Source organism: Leucoraja erinacea, chromosome 3 (genome assembly GCF_028641065.1).
Source record: "Leucoraja erinacea ecotype New England chromosome 3, Leri_hhj_1, whole genome shotgun sequence".
NCBI lineage: Eukaryota > Metazoa > Chordata > Chondrichthyes > Rajiformes > Rajidae > Leucoraja > Leucoraja erinaceus.
The window spans coordinates 49490176-49511887 of record NC_073379.1 but is presented as its reverse complement, the minus strand read 5'-3'; the positions used below and the strand labels follow the sequence as shown (position 1 = coordinate 49511887).

General features: G+C 39.2%; 1 protein-coding gene across 2 annotated transcripts in view; it reads left to right on the top strand.

Moving 5' to 3' along the window:
- The window catches only part of ric1 (RIC1 homolog, RAB6A GEF complex partner 1), a 121845-nt gene that overhangs the window by 49480 nt on the left and 50653 nt on the right, over nt 1-21712 (top strand). For both annotated transcript variants that reach the window (XM_055632639.1, XM_055632638.1), the window contains exons 4-9: nt 8977-9084; nt 12085-12227; nt 13884-14017; nt 15113-15204; nt 15995-16083; nt 19278-19422. In XM_055632639.1, coding sequence (XP_055488614.1) covers nt 8977-9084; nt 12085-12227; nt 13884-14017; nt 15113-15204; nt 15995-16083; nt 19278-19422 — 711 coding nt within the window. The remainder of the gene's footprint in view (nt 1-8976; nt 9085-12084; nt 12228-13883; nt 14018-15112; nt 15205-15994; nt 16084-19277; nt 19423-21712) is intronic.

Sequence of the window (21712 nt, the reverse complement as noted above, 5' to 3'; positions counted from 1 at the left end):
CTTTTCACTAGATTTATCAGTGATTTTTCCTGTCATAGCCTGGAGGTTTGCATATTATGGCACAATGTTCATCTGTGATTTCTCAGGAAATCAAGCAGCCCATACTTGTATGAAGCAAGGTCAAAAGATGGCTATTGGCCTGCCATCTGCATGAATGAATAGGTTTATTGGCCAAATATTCACATACAAGGAATTTTCCTTGGTGCTCCGCCCAAGTGACAGCATAACATACAGTGACAGTTAAGAATGATACATAAAGCATTAAACAAATAATAAAACATTATTGATGAAACATGTGAATTAAATAAAATACCAGAGGAAAAGGAGGCTACAGATGTTTGGTTATTGAGTAGAGCTACTAGTCATGGAATAAAGCTGATTTTATGTCTGGATGTGGCAGCATTGACAGTCCGGAGTCGCCTTCCAGAGGGAAATGATTCAAAGAGTTTGTGGCCAGGGTGAGACGGGTCAGAGATGATCTTGCCCACTCGCTTCCTGGCCCTTGCAGTGTACAGTTCGTCAATGGAGGGAAGGTTGCAGCCAATAACCTTCTCATCTGATCGGCCGATTCACTGCAGACTCCGGGTGTCGTGCTTGGTGGCTGAGCCAAAACAGACCATGATGGAGAAGGTGAGGACAGACTTTACGATGGCCCTATAGAATTTGACCATCATTGCACGTGGTAGATTGTGCTCCTCAGCTGCCGCAGGAAGTACATCCTCTGTTGTGCCTTTTTGACTGTGGAGTTGATGGTAGCCCCCCACTTAAGGTCCTTGGAGCTGATGGTTCCCAGGAACTTGAAAGACCCCACAGATGTGACTGTGGTGTTGTTGATGGTGAGTGGCGTGAGGGGATGGGGAGCTCTCCTAAAGTCTACAATCAATTCCACTGTCTTAAGAGCATCTGCCTGCCTAACCTCAAAATACAGCTTTTGTATCAGTTATATAAAGTTGGGAATGCTATTGCATGTGCCAGTTATGCACAGCACATACCCCTAGCAGTCCAATGTGCTGTTTTTAGAATTTGATCCAGTATTGCAAATATATCTCAGTGCCTCCATTAAACAGTCTTCAGTTTGCTGGCTTTTCAAAGGTCTATAACGATAAATAAGCATTTACTTTTTGTGATATTACCAGATATGCATTGTCACTGGTTAAAATTATAATTAAAAAACGATATATTAACATGTTCTGCACAATAGGAAGAACTGTAATCAGGAAATCGTTTACCTGAAATTCCAACTGAACAGCTTGATTGTTACAGTGATCCTGGGAAAATGGCATCTACTTGCATCTGGGTAGAAATTACAGTGTCTGATCATCTCATACAGATTTAAATCGTTAAGTGAGATCATAATAATGGGGATTTGGTGTGTATTTCTGGATGGTAGTCTTGAGGTCCAATTTTTCATCGAGTACACTTACCTTTTATTTTCATTTTAATTGCTTAATGTGTAAATTTGTTTATACATTGCTAATATAGTAGGTATTTGAGCTAATTCTTAAATTGTGTTGCAAAGTATGAGAGAAGCAGGTCAATTCCAGTGTGTTCAGAAGAACAGAGACCCAGATTTCATTTTCTTCAATTTGCTTAAAACATGACACCACATTAAAGAAGCGCATGCGCTGATGATGTGGCAACAAAGTTCAAATGTCTCTTTCTATCGCTGAGTGTACTATGCCCCTAGTGCCTTCTCATGCTGATTAATGAACATATGCTACATGCCTAATTTATGACTTGTAAATGTAATGATTTAAAGGGAGTGCATTTATTAACTCTTGCCCTGAATGATGTAATATCCAAGATACAATGTGGTGTGAAGTTTATAGAGTTTTAGATTTATACAGCATAGAAACAGACTTTTCAAACCAACTAGTCCATGCCAACCATGATGTCGGTCTGGGCTGCTTGTCCCGCCGAACCTTTTTTATCTAGGTTTCTGCCCTAATGTCTTTAAAACATTGTTATTATACCTGCCTCTATAGCTTCCTTTGGCAGCTCATTCCATATACCTACTACAGCCCTCTGTGTGAAAATGTAGCCCCTCAGGTCCCTTTTAAATCTTTCCCCTCTCCTTAAATCTATGCCCTCTACTTTTAGTCTTCGCCGCCATGAGAAAAAGACTGACCATCCACTTTATCTACATCCGTCATGATTTTATAAACCTCTAAAAGGTCACCCCAACCTCCTACACGCCAAGGAAAAAAATCCCAATCTCTCCTCATCTCTCAAACCCTCCATTCCCATAACATCTTTGTGAATCTTTTTTGCATCCTTTTTATTTTAATGACATTGCTTCCATAATTTCTGAAATGTCTCTAATTTTTTTGCTAGTTTCTAGTTTTTTTTAATCTTTCCATCTCCTTTCTCCCCTTAATAATTTACAATGGCAGTATACTCATGTTAATTTTCAAACATTTCAAGAGTAAAGTACCCTTGACTGTTACATTATTAGCATTACCTCTTATTCGCTACTCCTCTATAAGAGCTAAGACTTGACACAAAGCACAGTGGACTGAATGGTCCCCTTTTGGGCTTTAATGTCAATTGATGATGTGATGTCAAATGATTTTTGCATTGAGTGTAAAAACTGGTCAGGCAACACTTTTTATAAAAGTAAGTTTATTTACAGGTTCAAAATCACAGTGAAAACACTATAAGGAGACATCTATCTAAAAAAAGGAATATATATTTAGGTATCAAATCAAAATGTGGTTACAATAATCTTCGGCATTTGAGGTCCTGCGGTGCCAAGCGGTCCCGGAAAGCGGCCAAGGTGCCCGTAGACACTGCCAGCTTCCTCTCCAGGGAAACCTGGGCACAGACATAAGTCCGAAAGAGAGGCAAGCAGTCAGTCTGGGTGGAGCTCCCAGCTGTCCGCTGCTACGATCCACGAATGGCCAGAATGGCTAAGCCCAGCAGCAAACCATCCAAAAGATCCCTCTAACAACCCACCCCTCTCTGCACCGGGATACCCAGAGATCAGAAGAGTGGGGCTGAAGTATAGCCAGAAGCTGAGGAGCAGCCCCTACAAATATTCAAAGAGGAGCTGCAACCTCACACATCCCATATACAGATGGAACACGGACTCCTCCCAAAATATAGACAAAAAATGCTGGAGTAACACAGCGGGGCAGGCAACATATCTGGATAGAAGGAATGGGTGTCATTTCGACTCTTGATCCGAAGTGTCACCCATTCCTTCTATCCATAGATGCTGCCTGTCCCGCTGAATTACTCCAGCATTTTGTGTCAATCTTCAGTGTAAACCAGCATCTGCAGATCCTTCCTGCACGGACTCCTCTCAGTCGGAAAAGCAGCAGGCAGAAGAGGAGTCCATGAACCAACTTAAAAAGAGGTTGCACAGTACGTCTCTGTGTGGTACTCTCCACCCTGGACCCCGGTATGAAGGGGTTAGTCTCCTATGTACAGAGACCGCCAATAGGGACAACCTTTGCTGCGTGTCCAGATGGCAGATGAGAGCGAGACGGTGGAGAGTGTGCAAAAGCGGCCTGTACAATAAACGTTTACCGGCATCACGGAAGGATACAGGCGGCAGTGCTAAGACATGGCTCATGGTGTGTGGGACTGGCAACTGGTAAAGATCCTGGGGCTTGGGCCCAATGAGCAACGACCCCCCTCAACACCCATCTTGACAAGTTGGGGTCTGGCCACTCCTGTGGACACACAACCCCCAACAGATACTTGGAGAGGAAAAGAGTCAATCAATTCGGGTCTAATGCAGGGTATGGGATCTGTGTAGATATGCATCAGGTTCGGCGTGGATGCGTAGAGCTGAAGTGCTCATTTCTGTGCTATACATCTCTATTCATCTATTCCTCTAACTACCATTTCACTTCTCTTGACGATACTTAGATGTATCGTTAACTAATAATATGAGGTAATCTACTTATTGTGGGGAAAAAATGACCGTGTTGCATATTTTTTAAATGTTGAAAGACGGGAAGATGTTCAGAGGGGTCTGGATATCCTTGCGCATAGATCACTGAAAATTGTTGTGCGGCGACACGAAGATGATAGGTCAGCCTTTAACACAAGGGGATAGGGGATTTGAGTACAAGAACAAAGATATTTTATTGAACTTCTGTTGCACCATGGCAATACCATAACTGGTTTATTGAGAACAGTTCTGGTATCCCCACTGAAGGAGTGATATACTGTTGTAATAGAATGAGCTCAATGAACTTTCACCAGAGTGATTCCTGGGCATTGGAAGGAGTTGATTGGAGAAGAAGGAGTGGAATTGTTTTGTGAGGAGAAATTGAGCATCTGGCCCTACAAACCAAAATTTAGAAGAATGAGAGCTAATCTCATTGAACCATAAAATATTTTAAGGGTGGATTCAGACATGATGCTTCCTCTGCAAGGTTGTCATGAAGCTGGTTTTCAGATCTCAAAATAAGGGCTAGCTGTTCAGAAATGTGCTGAGAAGAAATTTCTTCACTCAGAATAGTGAATCGTTAGACTTCTCAATCAAAAGAAAAAAGCACAGATTGGTAGATTTTTGGACATTAAGGGAATCGCAGAATATGGCGTTACTACAGAAAAATGAGGCTAAGATTCAGTCATAATCTCATTGAATGATGAAGTCGACACGTGACAAAATGGCCTTTTCCAGCTTCTGTTTCTTGTGTTCCTCTGCTCATGTGGCCTTTCCCAATATTCCTTGGCTCGACTCTGAGAGGTCATGACGTTTTCAACAAATAAAGGCAGTGCTAAACATTGTTACCACTGCACTTCTTGTAACTGGGACTTGCATTTATTATTCAATAACTTTTTTGGAAATTGATCGCTCCATAGTGCTTTTTGATTCTCTCTTGCAGCACCGCTTTCACTTGTTACACTCCTTTCTTTTATAAGAAAATTGATTCTTTCTTCTGCACCATGCATATTTAAGCTTTCTCAAAGCTACCATCCTTGGCCACAATGCCTCATTAACTTACTGCTTCTCAGTCACATCTGTACGCCTCCAAATCCACCAAAAAAGAGTGCTATCATCATATTGAATATCAGTATATCTTGAGGAGGTAATGTGTCCTTTGTTAGGTTCAGAAGAGATGCCCTTCAGAATAATTTTAAGTCATAGCATTCAGTAATAGTAAACATCCTTCCTTTTATACTGACTGACAAAAAAAATCAACTCATTGGTTTTTGCTTAACTTCAATTAAGTTATAATAACATTTTATTCTGTGCCACTTTAGGGAGCTGCAGTAACAATCCCAAGGCACAGTTCATTTGCCATGTTTTTTGTGTAATCAAGGACGTTGATGTTACATGGTGGCTCTGATCTTTCCACTGATATTTTACCTTTCTCTGGAGAAACTCTTACTAAAGATCAATGTAAATTGGGGGCAGCCCATGAAGAGAAGAGTATTTTATTGTCAGGTGTACTGAAACAGAACAATAAAGACAACGATATCGATGAGAAATGAGTAATTATTGAGTAATGAGGAAGGGTTAGTTAGCAATCTTGTTGTACGTGCCCCCTTGGGCAAGAGTGACCATAATATGGTTGAGTTCTTCATTAGGATGGAGAGTGACATTGTTAATTCAGAAACAATGGTTCTGAACTTAAAGAAAGGTAACTTTGAGGGTATGAGACGTGAATTGGCCAAGATTGACTGGCAATTAATTCTAAAAGGGTTGACGGTGGATATGCAATGGAAGACATTTAAAGACTGCATGGATGAACTACAAAAATTGTTCATCCCAGTTTGGCAAAAGAATAAATCAGGGAAGGTAGTGCATCCGTGGATAACAAGGGAAATCAGGGATAGTATCAAAGCGAAGGATGATGCGTACAAATTAGCCAGAAAAAGCAGCATACCGGAGGACTGGGAGAAATTCAGAGACCAGCAGAGGAGGACAAAGGGCTTAATTAGGAAAGGAAAAATAGATTATGAAAGAAAACCGGCAGGGAACATAACAACTGACTGCAAAAGTTTTTATAGATATGTGAAAAGAAAGAGATTAGTTAAAACAAATGTAGGTCCCTTGCAGTCAGAAACAGGTGAGTTGATCATGGGGAACAAGGATATGGCGGACCAATTGAATAACTACTTTGGTTCCGTCTTCACTAAGGAAGACATAAATAATTTGCCGGAAATAGCAGGGGACCGCGGGTCAAAGGAGTTGGAGGAATTGAGTGAAATCCAGGTTAGCCGGGAAGTGGTGTTGGGTAAATTGAATGGATTAAAGGCCGATAAATCCCCAGGGCCAGATAGGCTGCATCCCAGAGTACTTAAGGAAGTAGCTCCAGAAATAGTGGATGCATTAGTAATAATCTTTCAAAACTCTTTAGATTCTAGAGTAGTTCCTGAGGATTGGCGGGTAGCAAACGTAACCCCACTTTTTAAGAAGGGAGGGAGAGAGAAAACGGGGAATTACAGACCAGTTAGTCTAACATCGGTAGTGGGGAAACTGCTAGAGTCAGTTATTAAAGATGGGATAGCAGCACATTTGGAAAGTGGTGAAATCATTGGACAAAGTCAGCATGGATTTACGAAAGGTAAATCATGTCTGACGAATCTTATAGAATTTTTCGAGGATGTAACTAGTAGCGTGGATAGGGGAGAAACCAGTGGATGTGGTGTATCTGGACTTCCAGAAAGCTTTCGACAAGGTCCCACATAAGAGATTAGTATACAAACTTAAAGCACACGGCATTGGGGGTTCAGTATTGATGTGGATAGAGAACTGGCTGCCAAACTGGAAGCAAAGAGTAGGAGTAAACGGGTCCTTTTCACAATGGCAGGCAGTGACTAGTGGGGTACCGCAAGGCTCAGTGCTGGGACCCCCAGCTATTTACAATATATATTAATAATCTGGATGAGGGAATGGAAGGCAATATCTCCAAGTTTGTGGATGCCACTAAGCTGGGGGGCAGTGTTAGCTGTGAGGAGGATGCTAGGAGACTGCAAGGTGACTTGGGTAGGCTGGGTGAGTGGGCAAATGTTTGGCAGATGCAGTATAATGTGGATAAATGTGAGGTTATCCATTTTGGTGGCAAAAACAGGAAAGCAGACTATTATCTAAATGGTGGCCGACTAGGAAAAGGGGAGATGCAGCGAGACCTGGGTGGCATGGTACACCAGTCATTGAAAGTAGGCATGCAGGTGCAGCAGGCAGTGAAGAAAGCGAATGGTATGTTAGCTTTCATAGCAAAAGGATTTGAGTATAGGAGCAGGGAGGTTCTACTGCAGTTGTACAGGGTCTTGATGAGACCACACCTGGAGTATTGCGTCCAGTTTTGGTCTCCTAATCTGAGGAAGGACATTATTGCCATAGAGGGAGTGCAGAGAAGGTTCACCAGACTGATTCCTGGGATGTCAGGACTGTCTTATGAAGAAAGACTGGATAGACTTGGTTTATACTCTCTAGAATTTAGGAGATTGAGAGGGGATCTTATAGAAACTTACAATATTCTTAAGAGGTTGGACAGGCTAGATGCAGGAAGATTGCTCCCGATGTTGGGGAAGTCCAGGACAAGGGGTCACAGCTTAAGGATAAGGGGGAAATCCTTTAAAACTGAGATGAGAAGAACTTTTTTCACACAGAGAGTGGTGAATCTCTGGAACTCTCTGCCACAGAGGGTAGTCAAGGCCAGTTCATTGGCTATATTTAAGAGGGAGTTAGATGTGGCCCATGTGGCTAAGGGGATCAGAGGGTATGGAGAGAAGGCAGGTACGGGATACTGAGTTGGATGATCAGCCATGATCATATTGAATGGCGGTGCAGGCTCGAAGGGCCGAATGGCCTACTCCTGCACCTAATTTCTATGTTTCTATGTTTCTAAATTCCACAATTGGTTGATAATCTGTGTAAATGAAATAGATATTTAATTATGTATGGTTCAAGTTCTTGGTGTACTTTATTTTCAAGCAATTAATTATTTGTATGTCTAGACACTCCATTCATTTAATTGCCAATGCTTATGTTGTTTGGAGGCTGCTTCTTTGTTGATACCATTAGCAGTAGATTTGTTTGAACATGCAAACCTTCCTTCAAGGTTTATCAGAATTAATAAGCTGATTTTATGTTTTGAAAGATCAATGGAAATTTTCTCTTACAAGTCTTCCAGCCCTATGCCGCTGTCTGATCTTGCTAACTGATCAGTAATTTTAACTTTATCTTTTTCACCAATGTTAGAGATGGATCCAATTTCAACATGCATTTTAGATTGAGCAATAGGACAACTTTTGAGGATGAAGTGGTGCTTCTGTTTTTTTTTTCAACCCATCATTGTCTTCAGCTATTAGCAGGCTGACATGAACTGGCCAAATGTTAAATGCATAAGATGGCTCTATCAAAATATTTAATGAGAGGCATTTGGTGGTAGCTTTAAACCAAAACAATTCCCCAGTCATTTTCTAACGTACACAATTACAATATAAAATGGATTCAGAAATACAACATTGGAATGGAAGCTTTAAACTCTATAAGTTTTAAATGAGCTATCCCTTTATTTCTTCTCTTGCCTGGAACTTAAGAATTGCCAAAAATGGCTTCAACGGTATTCCCAAATTCAATGAATGTTTAAAGAATTCATGTTCCTTTTTCTTAACCAATGGGCATTGTTCTAGTGTGGTAGTGTTAAAAGTTCACTGCTTTGTTACTTTTCCCATATTGCTCTTTCCAGCAAGTAGAAATCTATTAATCTTAACATTTATATATTTCAATTTTCTACAATTCTCATTTACATTAAAAGTGATGTGAATGTTTATGTATCTTCTGAATGCTATTGCTAAAAAATATAATCAATGCAACCCAATTTTCTGAAGGTTCTTAAAACTTGAATAGATTAAAAAAGATCTTTAAGCAAGACATTTTGAACGCAATCACACGCTTCAATTCCTTAAAAATTTATTATAATGGATCATTTGATAATTGGATGAATGTGCAATGTGAAAATAACAAGCATGCCTGCTTTCAAAAATACACTTATTTTATTACAGGGGAAATCAAAGAGTCAAGGTAACTACCGGTTACAAGGAGGAACAATGTGCTCCATCAATAACTGTAGAGATGAAAAAGGTGCTGGATTTCCAAGCACAAATCACAAGGTAATCCTTGAACATTAGTCCGCTGTTGCAAACTGCTTTGCATTTTTTAAATGCACATCGGGTTTTTTTCATATTTCATAAGAGAATTTCACTTTGTAACTGCCTCTGAGATTAGCGTTTAGATTTATTGGATGTAACTTGGTGCAGTTCATTAATTTGAGTTAATTATATTTTGAAAGTATTGAGAATATAGCTATGGTATTGCGTGAAACTTACATTTTGTCTATCAATCAAAATGAATTACATTGTGTAACTACTGGAGTCTTGTGCCAGGTAGAAAGTAACCTGAACAAGAGGATGTTGAAATTAAGTTGTGGAACTATGTGGAACTGTGGAATTAAACAGCCAAATAATCATTTTTCATCAAATAATTTTATAGTTGTCATTCTTGATTTTTTTTCATTCCTTATTTTATTTGTTTGCAGTTCATATGCGTTGGCCATGATCTGAAGATTCATGCTGACAACTGTTCATTTTGTAGCATATTTGCTGCCACCTAAAAATCTTTTCCGTGGTTGTAATGTGGAAAATTCATCCCAAAAAAAACCTTGTTTGTTGCAGTTTTTTTCTTCACCTTTTGTTGATTTCCACAGGACATTGATTTATTTGTTAGGCTGATATTTGAGCAGGCCATAACGTTTTGTTTTTTTATTCTATGTAAGTGTGGAACTTTGTATAGGAAAGAACTGCAGATGCTGGCTTAAATGGAAGGTAGACACAAAATGCTGGAGTAACTCAGCATGTCAGGCAGCATCTCTGGAGAGAATGAATGGGTGAGGTTTTGGGCCGAGATCCTTGTTCATACTGATGTCATGGGATGGGGGCAGGACAAAGATAGAATGTAGTCGGAGACACTAAGACTAGTGGGAGAACTGGGAAGGGGGAGGGGATAGAGAGAGAAAGCAAGGGCTATCTGAAGTTAGAGAAGTCAATGTTCATACCGCTGGGGTGTAAACTACCTCAGTGAAATATGAGGTACTGTTCCTCCAATTTGTGCTGGGCCTCATTCTGACAATGGAGTAGACCCAGGACAGAAAAGTCAGATTGGGAATTCGAGGGGGAGTTGAAGTGCTGAGCCACCGCGAGATCAGGTAGGTTAAGACGGACTGAGCGGAGGTGTTCAGTGAAACGATCGCCGAGCCTGCGCTTGGTCTCGCCAATATAGAGAAGTTGACAGCTGGAACAGCGGATACACGAAGTGAGGTTGGAGGAGGTGCAAGTGAACCCCTGCCTCACCTGGAAAGACTGTGGTAAAAGTGTGGAACTTTGTTTTGTTGCTGTGACACAAACTAATGAACCATATATATATATATATTAATCCAATAGTTAGTTTTGCTGTGGTAAATATTATGACTTCTAATAGGATCTTTAATACAATTCTATTAACCATATAACAATTACAGCACGGAAACAGGCCATCTCGACCCTTCTAGTCCGTGCCGAACACGTATTCTCCCCTAGTCCCATATACCTGCGCTCAGACCATAACCCTCCATTCCTTTCCCGTCCATATAACTATCCAATTTATTTTTAAATAATAAAAACAAACCTGCCTCCACCACCTTCACTGGAAGCTCATTCCACACAGCCACCACTCTCTGAGTAAAGAAGTTCCCCCTCATGTTACCCCTAAACTTCTGTCCCTTAATTCTCAAGTCATGTCCCCTTGTTTGAATCTTCCCTACTCTCAGTGGGAAAAGCTTATCCACGTCAACTCTGTCTATCCCTCTCATCATTTAAAAGACCTCTATCAAGTCCCCCCCTTAACCTTCTGCGCTCCAAAGAATAAAGCCCTAACTTGTTCAACCTTGTTCGCCTAATTATAGGAAGGATGTCAACAAATTAGAGAGAGTACAGAGGAGATTTACTAGAATGTTGCCTGGGTTTCAACAACTAAGTTACAGAGAAAGGTTGAATAAGTTAGGTCTTTATTCACTGGAGCGCAGAAGGTTAAGGGGGGACTTGACAGAGGTCTTTAAAATGATGAGAGGGATAGACAGAGTTGATGTGGACCAGCTTTTCCCTTTGAGAATAGGCAAGATTCAAACAAGAGGACATGACTTCAGAATGAAGGGACAGAAGTTTAGGGGTAACATGAGTGGGAACTTCTTTACTCAGAGAGTGGTAGCGGTGTGGAATGAGCTTCCAGTGGAAGTGGTGGAGGCAGGTTCGTTGGTATCATTTAAAAATAAATTGGATAGGCATATGGATGAGAAGGGAATGGAGGGTTATGGTATGAATGCAGGCAGGTGGGACTAAGGGAAAAATGTTGTTCGGCACGGACTTGTAGGGCCGAGATGGCCTGTTTCCGTGTTGTAATTGTTATATGGTTATATGGACAGATCAATCTGCTTAAAGTCCAAAAACCTCAGAAAATGCTGGAATTAGGTGGTCAAGGAGTATCTGGGGAAAAAACAGTGGGGTTCACTTTTCAGATTGACTCTTTCTCTTGCCACAGATGCTGCCTGACCTGCTGAGTGTTTCTAGAATTTTCTGTTTTAATTTCAAATGGCCAAGTAATGTGTTCTCAGTGACATTACTTTGGGGCAGACTTTTGGATTGAACAGACTTAAAAATGCTTTCCAAGAAATGAACAGAATCCTTACATGCAACAGGTGCAAATGGTGCTATGATTTAATATCTGATTTAAATAAAAGTATCCTTGCTTGTTATTGCCACCCAAATGTATTAATTTCTTCCTTAGAATTACAATTTTTAATTCCCTTCTAATTCTAAGCACCATTTGGATGATCATGTACTGAAATTTGCAATATTGCAGCAACAATGCCATCACCATTCTTTCCAACGAGTAATAAATATTACTAAATATTACTATTTTAATAAATATGTCTACAGGCAGAAATCAAAAATTGGTTGCGAGTAGAAAATTTAGAATTGGATTATATGTCTTTGCTTATGAGAAATGTTGATAGTTTTTCTGATTTTATTGTAATAGTTTAATGTGTCAATAAAAATAAAATATAATTTCCTTCTTCCCAGTTTGCAGTCAATGCAGGATGATTTAGTAATCGCTACCAATGATAGGATACTCCATCTTATTCACTGGGATGGTTTAACAAATGGAAGGAAAGCCATTAATCTTTGTTCTGTTCCATTTTCTGTAGACCTCCAGTCGTCACGAGGTAAGATGTTTACATTTTGTCATTCTGAACAGTGCTGAGATTTATCCAAGAAAACTGCTTCTTAAATTGCCATTTCTGTTTTCTTTCTTCCTTTAAAATGAGATTCATGTGGGTATACATGGGTAAGTGTTCTTTGGTTGTTGAGCAGTAAAAACAAGCTGCACGCTGCTTACCAATTATCAGCATGTGGGAGTTCAAGTGATTGTAATGCTGTCAGTGAGATATTTACACCATTTTTCCCAAAAGCTAGTTTTTCAACTTCACAGACAAAGCCTTACACCTATATTCCTTTTATAAAGGTCTGTGGGAATAAAAAATGCCATGATTAATCAACACAAAAATTTATTATGATTGATTAGATTCATGGAAACTTGGACAGAAACAACTTTGAGATAAGACAATGTACCGTCAGAGTTAACAGTGAACATAAACATGATTTTAAATAGAACAATCTTTTAATTACTATTTGTCCAATAAATATGAACAAAGGTTACACAAAAAAGCTGGAGAAACTCAGCGGGTGCAGCAGCATCTATGGAGTGAAGGAAATAGGCAACGTTTCGGGCCGAAACCCTTCTTCAGACAAATATGAACAAATAATGTTTCTAGTAATCAGCATATAACTGTCAGCCAAATTCATCCTTACCCCTCCAATTCTTCAGAGATGTAGGAGCGAAAGACCACTGTGTTCTGAGATGCAGGCTTCCCTATTTAAGAATTTTGGAAGCAAATACAATACTATCACAGTTCATATTCGGTGGAATTTCATTTTATGTTATTGTTTATACTGATCGAATCATGCAGTTCAGAAATGTTAATATTTTTAATTCTATTATTTAGATAAATTAATGGAGGGAAGTACTATAATCTCTATCTTTAACTAAATATTTTGGTCCACCATGATTGACTGAGCCCTCGCTGACATGTGGGATCAATGTTACCATCACAGATCCTGAATAAGTTGCACATCCTCAAGTTCCACAGTACAAACCAGCACCCGCTCCTTCCCTCTTTGTCAACATTCCAGAGAGACCACTAAGTCTAAAATACCCCATGAAAGCAGGATATCCGATACATGGTCTAACTTGAAACATTAACTACTGTCTTCCCACTATCCTTGGACAATATGTGACAGATAAGTAACACTTTAAGGAAGGTTTTTTCCTTCCATAGAGAATTTGGTCAGACATAATTTAATCTATATGAAGTCCAGTATTAGGATACTGACAGTATTTTTAAGAAATTGTGTCTTTGTTTGCATATGTGCATAGAAATGTGCAAGTTACAGATTAGTTTACTGTCTATACACCAGAGTTCAATGATATTTCTTGTTCACATGAAGCTCACAGAGTAAATGACATACATAACTAATGATAAATACAATGAAGACAGAATAGTGCAAGGTTGCAATGCAGAGTAATGTTGGCAGTTCCATTGACATTTCCACCTAAAATGCAAGTTTGTGTTTCACTGTCTCCAGTTGCTGTCGTTAATGCCAAATATATTTGAACGTTTTTTGATTTCATTAATGAATAATTCTTTAATTGGTTTAGGATGTATAGCCATACAACACAGTATATAATGCTTTGAAACCCTGGTATGGTTTTTATATAGCGTACCATGATACTAAGGTTTTTTTTCCCCCCCTCCCGACAGGTCCTTCATTAGATTTTGAGTGTGTATGTATCCAAGATATGGAATACTGTGCAACTCTTGATGGGTTTGCTGTGGTTTTTGATGATGGTCGGATCGGTTTCATTACTCCTGAGTCCAGTAAACCTACAGCTGAGGTAAAATAAGCTTTAGATTATATTGTTTTGTAAATCCTTACAGTATATTTCTGGACAGTATACAACGGATGAGTTACACCTTGGGGTGTAAAGCTCCCTTCCTTACCTAGAGGAATAGTTCCTCCATTTGGCAGGACATAATTTTATTCAGCAACATCATTTTGGTGAAAATTGTGGGATTTGTATGCAAAACGCTAAATTCCGTTGGCCTCTGCTGTTTAAATAACAGTAGTGAATCACTTTGTCATTACTAAAAAATGGCTTAAAATGAGAGAAAGACATTCCATTGGATCATATTTATCGATTAAAAGATAGAGCATGGAAATAGACCCTTCAGCTCATCGAGTCCATGCCGACCATTAATCCCCAATTCACATTAGTTCTATGTTATCGCACATTTACATTCACTCTCTGCATATTAGGGGTAATTTACAGAGGCCAGTTAACCTACCAATTTGCATGTCTTCGCTTCTAACATAGGATTCAAGGGAAAAACAGGTATGCGTTAATATTGGCATCTTTCAAGGACTATGTAATGTGGGGGTTGCCTGTAGCTTGGATAAAATCATATTTGATATGGGTTCAATAAATAACCAGATTTTTTTTCTAAATTAGCCAGGCTTTGTTTATCATCCTGATTTTCTTCTTCATAATTTGATAAAATTTTTAGGACATCAGTAATGCCTAAAGTTCTCAAATGTATTACACTACCTGCTACCACTTTTAAATGGTATATTAAAAAACATATTTCATGCACTACCTACAAATAATGGGACCATGGAGCAAGTTGACCGGGAGTGCCTGTCATTTGTTTTTTTTTTCCCTCCTTGGCTAATTATTAGCATGGGCAAGAGATATTTTACCCCATGCATACATTGAATTAATTTCATTTGTAACTAATTCGATGAAATATTGTGAGTAGGATAGTGGAACATATCAGAACCATGAGCATCTTGCGGAGGAAGCAAGATACCTCGATTTGTTTATGCAGCTTCTATTTGAATGGGCTTTATATTGCCAGAATGCCAAACACTATTGTAAGGTGACAAGACTGTTTTCAGTAGCTCGTTGCAAAATTAAAATATTACTTTTTAGGATTTTCATGGTGTATGGGCGCAAGACGTTACTGATGGCACTTGTGTGGCTATTAACAACAAATACAAATTGATGGCATTTGGCTGTGCAAAGTAAGTCAATTTATCTTGTTAACATTAAAACTTAAACTGCAGAAAACATTGCCAGTAATGAATAGCATACGTGTTAGATTTTGGTACTTGAATAAACCATAATCTAGAAAAGTGCAATGATCGGGAGCTACGGGCATAGGGGGAAATGAAAATGTAAGAATTCCACAAGCATTTCAAAGAAGAATTCACAGAGCATCTCTACAATTTAGTAAATTGGTAACCAAGGAATAAACTCCGGATTATTACAAAAATAAAGGGGAAATCAAGAATAATTGAATCAGCTAGAATGCTTAACTGTGAGGAATGATTGAGGCAGCTGTTTAAATTGGGAAATAATGAAGAGACAATTTGGGTTTATAATTGAAGATGATACTGATGTGGCTGAAAGCCTATAATTCAACATATTAAAAATGTTGTTCAAGTACTTTTAATTATTGTTCTTATTTAACATAGAATGATAGTTCTGTCTGCATGAAATCACTGTGAAATGCAACAATTAATCTTTAATGAACATTAGATCACAAATTTGGAAATTATGGCAGTAGATTAAAAAAATAAACACAATAGTGAGTTGCCCTTTCAAATCAGATGATAGTGATTGAAAATATTGATTATTCCCTTTTCTAAATCTGAAATTTATTGTCAGGAACAAATAGGCATCGTGCTTCTGCATCTTGATGATAACCTTGTAAACAGTGTTTGGCTGTGGGTCAAAAGAAGGCTCCCGCTGATGAATGGAATGAATGTATGAATATTTTCTGGCAACTGATTTTATTTTGCATTCCACTAGTGGTTCTGTTTTAGTTTACACAATGGATACAACCACAGGAAGCATGCAACTATCCCACAAGTTGGAATTAACTCCAAAACATTACCCTGGTAGGTATGAGATTTTATGGCTGCTTAGTACAAATGCAATCCTGCTACAATATTTTTCTTCCCTAACTGATGACCCGCAAAGCATACATATCAATGGTGAAACGGTTAATCTAAGCTTAAAAGTTCTTAATTAAAGATACTCAAAATGCTGGAGTAATTCAGTGGGGCAGGCAGCATCTCTGAATAAAAGGAAAAGGAAAACACCTATTATTTTCCCCCAAAGATACTACCTGAGCTGCTGAGTTTTGTGTCTATCTTTGGTATAAACCATCAACAGCAGTTCCTTCCGACACAAGTTCTTAATTAAAATTCATTTTAGCCTTATTCAGTAAAATAGTTACCGTATTTCCTGGCAATGAAGACGCTATTTTCTACCTAAATTAAGGTCCGAAAATGTACCTGCATCTTGGAGGCATAAGGTTGGATTGTTAGCCAAGAAAGATAGACTTGGCTATCCCTCAGTACAGTGGCTGTAAAAGGACAACACCGCTGTGGGGGGGAAGAGAGTTCCTTCCACAGCTTGTGGGGAGTCTGGCCCAGGTCAGCACGGCTGGGCCGCCAGGGGTAAAGTTGCAGGGAGGGCAGGAGCGTTGAGAAGGAAGGGGTCGGGGATCATGCCAGCAACTCACTCAGTCGCTCGGGTAGCTGCGAGCGGCCACCGGGACCGGACAGGGGAACTGCAGCAAGACCCGGGGCTCGCAGGCGACCTGGGTGCTACAGCCAGACCAGGGGCAGGCAACCTGGGATCCGCAGCTAGTCTCAAGCCTCGCAAGGAAATAATGGGTTATCGGGGCTGTATGTTGTGACCTTGCATGTCATTTTAATATAACATTTATTCCATCCCCCCTGGATATTCCGAATTAATAAATTAAGGCTTTGTCAACTAATTACAAATCAATAACATTAGCCAACTCCGAAACACGAAGCGCTGAGCATTGGGATCCAGACATCATAGACAACTAGCCTCAGTTCCCCGGCAGTGCTCTCCATCTGTTTGGACAAAGACCCATCATTTATTTATTTGCCTCTGTACTACACAATATGAGATTTATAATAGAAAAAAAAAATCACACGTGGCTAAAATGCACATTGTCAGATTTTATTAACGTGTATTTTTATACATTTTGGTTTCACCATGTAGAAATTACAGCTGTGTTTACACATAGTCCCATTTCAGGGCACCATAATGTTTGGGACACATGGCTTCACAGATATTTATAATTGCTCAGGTGTGTTTAATTGCCTCCGTAATGCAGGTATAAGAGAGCTCTCAGCACCTAGTCTTTCATCCAGGCTTTCCATCACCTTTGGAAACTTTTATTGCTGTTTATCAACATGTTGTGCCAATGAAAGTCAGAAGCCTTTAAGAGACTAAGAAACGAGGATAAAACTGTTATGGGCCTGACCTACTTGGCGATTATGTAGGCAACTGCCATAGTCGTAGCAGGTCGCCGAAAAACCAGCGACAACCTACGACAGTGTCTACTTCAGGAGAAGTCAAGCTACACTCATTGGCGTCAAGCCACTGTCGCCGAAAAATTTTCAACATGGTGAAAATTTAGCGGCGACCAGAAAGACGCTACGACTTTATGCGCGACTGAGGAGACGACTCCCGGCGACCACCGGCGAACATGTGGAGACAAACTAGTCGCCTGTATTTGCCTAAAGAATCACCAAAGTGGGACAGGCCCATTAGAGACATCTGCTAAACCTTAGGCTTACCAAAATCAAGCACTGGTGACCTTACTAATCGCAAAGGGACTGGCAAGCCAAGATCTGCACAGCTCTGGACAGAAGAATTCTCTCTATAATAGAGAAAAATCTCCAAACACCTGCCCAACAGATCAAAAACACTCTTCAGGAGTCAGGTGTGGATTTGTTAATGACCACTGTCCGCAGAAGACTTCACAAACAGAAATACAGAGGCTACCCTGGAAGATGCAAACCACCAGCTGCAAAAATAGGATGGCCAGGTTACAGTTTGCCATGAAGCACTTAAAACAACCACAGTTCTGGAAAAAGGTCTTGTGGACAGACGAGACAAAGAGTGATGGCAAAAGCCCTGCTGAAGCAACAAAGGAGTTTTTCAAAGCTAAACAATGATCAATTCTTGAGTGGCCAAATCAATCACCTGATCGATTGAGCATGTCTTTTATATGCTGAAAAGAAAATTGAACGGGACTAGCCCCCCAAATAAGCATAAGCTAAAGCTGGCTGCAATACAGGGTTGGCAAAGCTTCACCAGAGAAGACACCCAGCAACTGGTGATGTCCATTAATCACAGTCTTCAAGCAGTCATTGCATGCAAAGGATATGCAACAAAATACTGAACATGACTATATTCATTTACATAACATTGCTGTGTCTCATACATTATGGTGCCCTGAAATGGGGGGGGACTATGTATTGACACTGCTGTGATTTCTACATGGTGAAACCAAAATGTATAAAAATAACCTTTATTAAAATCTGACAATGTGCACTTTAACCAATGTGATTTTTTCTGTTACAAATCTCAAATTGTAGAGTGTAGAGGCAAATCAATAAATGATGGGTCTTTGTCCTAAACATTATGGAGGGCACTGTATTGAGTTTTGTTGCTTTGGGTTTTAAAAGATAGAGATTTAAAAATATAATATTTTAATTATTTCCTACTCTTGCTTTGTTTTGTCTCTCCCATTTCTGGCCCTATTTTCTGATTTACTTCTTCTTGATTTCACATTAAATGTAACCTGCTCCTCCTCCTTCCCCACCAATGTATTTAAACTTTCTTCTCATACATTGAGCAATTTATTTCACGGTGCTTTAATCTAACACAATTTAGAGATGTGCAATTGTTTGTGTTGACGTTCTGTTGATATGGGTCGCCAATCTTTAGCTGCACCATTGTTAGTGTGCACTTACCATGAAAAGATTTTTAAAACGAATACATCAAAGGACATGTCAACTAACAGGCAGGTGTTGTTAGGAGAGCTGTTGCTGTAAATTGTAGCACATTGTTCAATATACAAGGAGAAAAATAATCCAGATTGGAATTCGCTACAGAACAACAACCTTTACTGAACTGCAATTAACCCAAGAGCAGTCCGTATGTAGGTTTAAGTAGAGAATATGATACGTAATCTGTGTGACTGTATATTAAGAGTTTTACTGTTTGTACAGGATTTCAATATTTCTGTCTTTGTCTTGGACAGATATTTGGAATAAAACCGGGGCTGTGAAATTGGTCAAATGGTCACCCGATTGGAGTGTTGCTATGGTAACATGGGATTGTGGAGGCTTATCTTTGTGGAGTGTTTTTGGTGCTCATCTATTTTGCACATTAGGTGGTGACTTTGCGTAAGTATTTCCTTAAGAAATTTTGGCTTTACAATATTGTTGCATGGGGTGAGAGCAGGTTGAAAATTATATTCATAAACTAGCTTTAGAGTATTAGGCAATTTAAGTGCAGCAATAGGTGAGTTGATTATTAACACTAGAAATATGTGGTAAGATACAATACCTCATTATACTTACTACTTGTGGAATTTTAGCTGAATTCTCCAATTTTGCATCTGAAGCCACATAATTCATTGTTGTATGTTATCCCGTTGTATGGTGCTTGTCATATTTTGTTACACAACTATACTGATATATTGTAATACAATTAGAAAGAAAACTCTTCAGCAGATTATGGGGGTTTGGCTATGCTTTCCAGAACTCATACTGCGCCTTTACTGTTGCAAATAGTTATACAGCATGGAAACAGACCTTTCGACCAAACGTGCCCATGCTGACCAAGATGCCCCACCTACACGTCCCAACTTCCCGCATTTGGCTATAACCCTCTAAACCTTACATATCCATGTACCTGTCCACATGTCTTTTAATTGTTATTATGGTATCTCAACTATCTCCTCTGGCAACTGTGAAAAGGTTGCCTATTAAATATTTCCTAAAAAGGTTCCTATTAAATCTTTCACCTCTCACCATAAACCTATGGCCTCTGGTTCTTGATTCCCCTATTCTGAGTAAAGATTTTGCATCTACTCTATATATTCCCCTCATTATTTTGTACACATTTTGAATTCCCCTCATTATTTTGGATAAAGTCCTAGCCTGCATTAAACTGCATTATTCATTCCTAAGCTGACTTGTCCAAATCAATATCCTGCTGTAATTTTTGATAACCAATTTTATTTTAAGTTTGAGTACTGTGCTGTGAATTGGTTAAAATAAGTTAGTAAAACCTTAGTCAGAAAGGTTTAAATAAGTTAGTAAAACTTTAGTCATAATTTGATGTAATTTGATGTGAAAGATTTTGAGAATCAATATGTGTAAACAAATATTTCACCAATAATGAAATATGGGAGGGGTAGACAGAGAAGTTGCAATTGTGTTGATGGTTAATTCATTTGTTACTGTTGTCTCACCTGGTAAATGGACTACCTACCGTAGAACTGTGAGATCTGACCAGTTTAAAGCCTGCTTTCAACTAAATTAACAATAACTAGTTAAGATGAGACCGGAGCCACCAAAATTGACATCTCAGCATTCAGGTTAAGGATGGGAAATAAGTCAAGGTCAATATCCTGATTGCAATCAAACAGTTTTTGATCAAATGTTTACAGTAAGAACAAGATTTGGCACATTAGAGATGCATCAAATGCAACTTGCCAACTTTCTGTCTAGGTTCTTGTGAAGAGTAGCTAGTACTTGTTTAATCTTCTTATCGAGTCCACATCACTATTAGAAATTGTTCAGCCAGAGCTGAAAACACTTCTCGGCATCAGCATACTATGGAGTCTTGTACTTCTTGTGCGTAGTGGTGGAAAGATTGGTGGAAACAGGGCCGCAACGTGAATGCTCTTTCCTTGGCCTCACTTGTGTAATAATACTCTAGAATTACAGAATAATATTTCAGAATTGTTAATTTTAGAAATGGGAAAAATGCTTAATTTTCTTTTTGTTATGTAATCCTTTGTATGTAGATTAGAATTCATGACAATTAGGGTGTGATTTATCATTACAAATACCTTCAAAGCTCTGACAGGACAAAGTGATTTCTGATTTTCTTTGACATGACAGGAAGAAAATTCATTTTTTGTTCTATAATCACATGTGAGATTAATCCCTGAATGGATTTAATGAGATTGCGAATTGGGCAGATGAGAGCTAATTTTGAATGGCATAATTATTGTTGAAGTTACATTATGGCACTCACGGCTGGTTTGCTGAGAATGTCCAGCAGGAATCCGATTGATTTTTAATTTTCTGGGACAAAGTTGGGTGATAATTAGGAATTTATTTGTATCTAGTTATCCAAGTTGCCCAGTTGGATATTATCCGCCATTGAAAAATTAACCTGTCAATTATAGTGTTTAAGAAAGAACTGCAGATGCTGGAAAAATCGAAGGTAGACAAAAATGCTGGAGAAACTCAACGGGTGAGGCAGCATCTATGGAGCGAAGTAATGGGCGACATTTCGGGTTGAGACCCTTCTTCAGTCTGAAGAAGGGTCTCGACCCGAAAAGTCGCCTATTCCTTCGCTCCATAGATGCTGCCTCACCCGCTGAATTTCTCCAGCATTTTTGTCTATCTGTCAATTAAAGGATACTTTTGATATTCTATGAACCTGTCCAGGTAACTA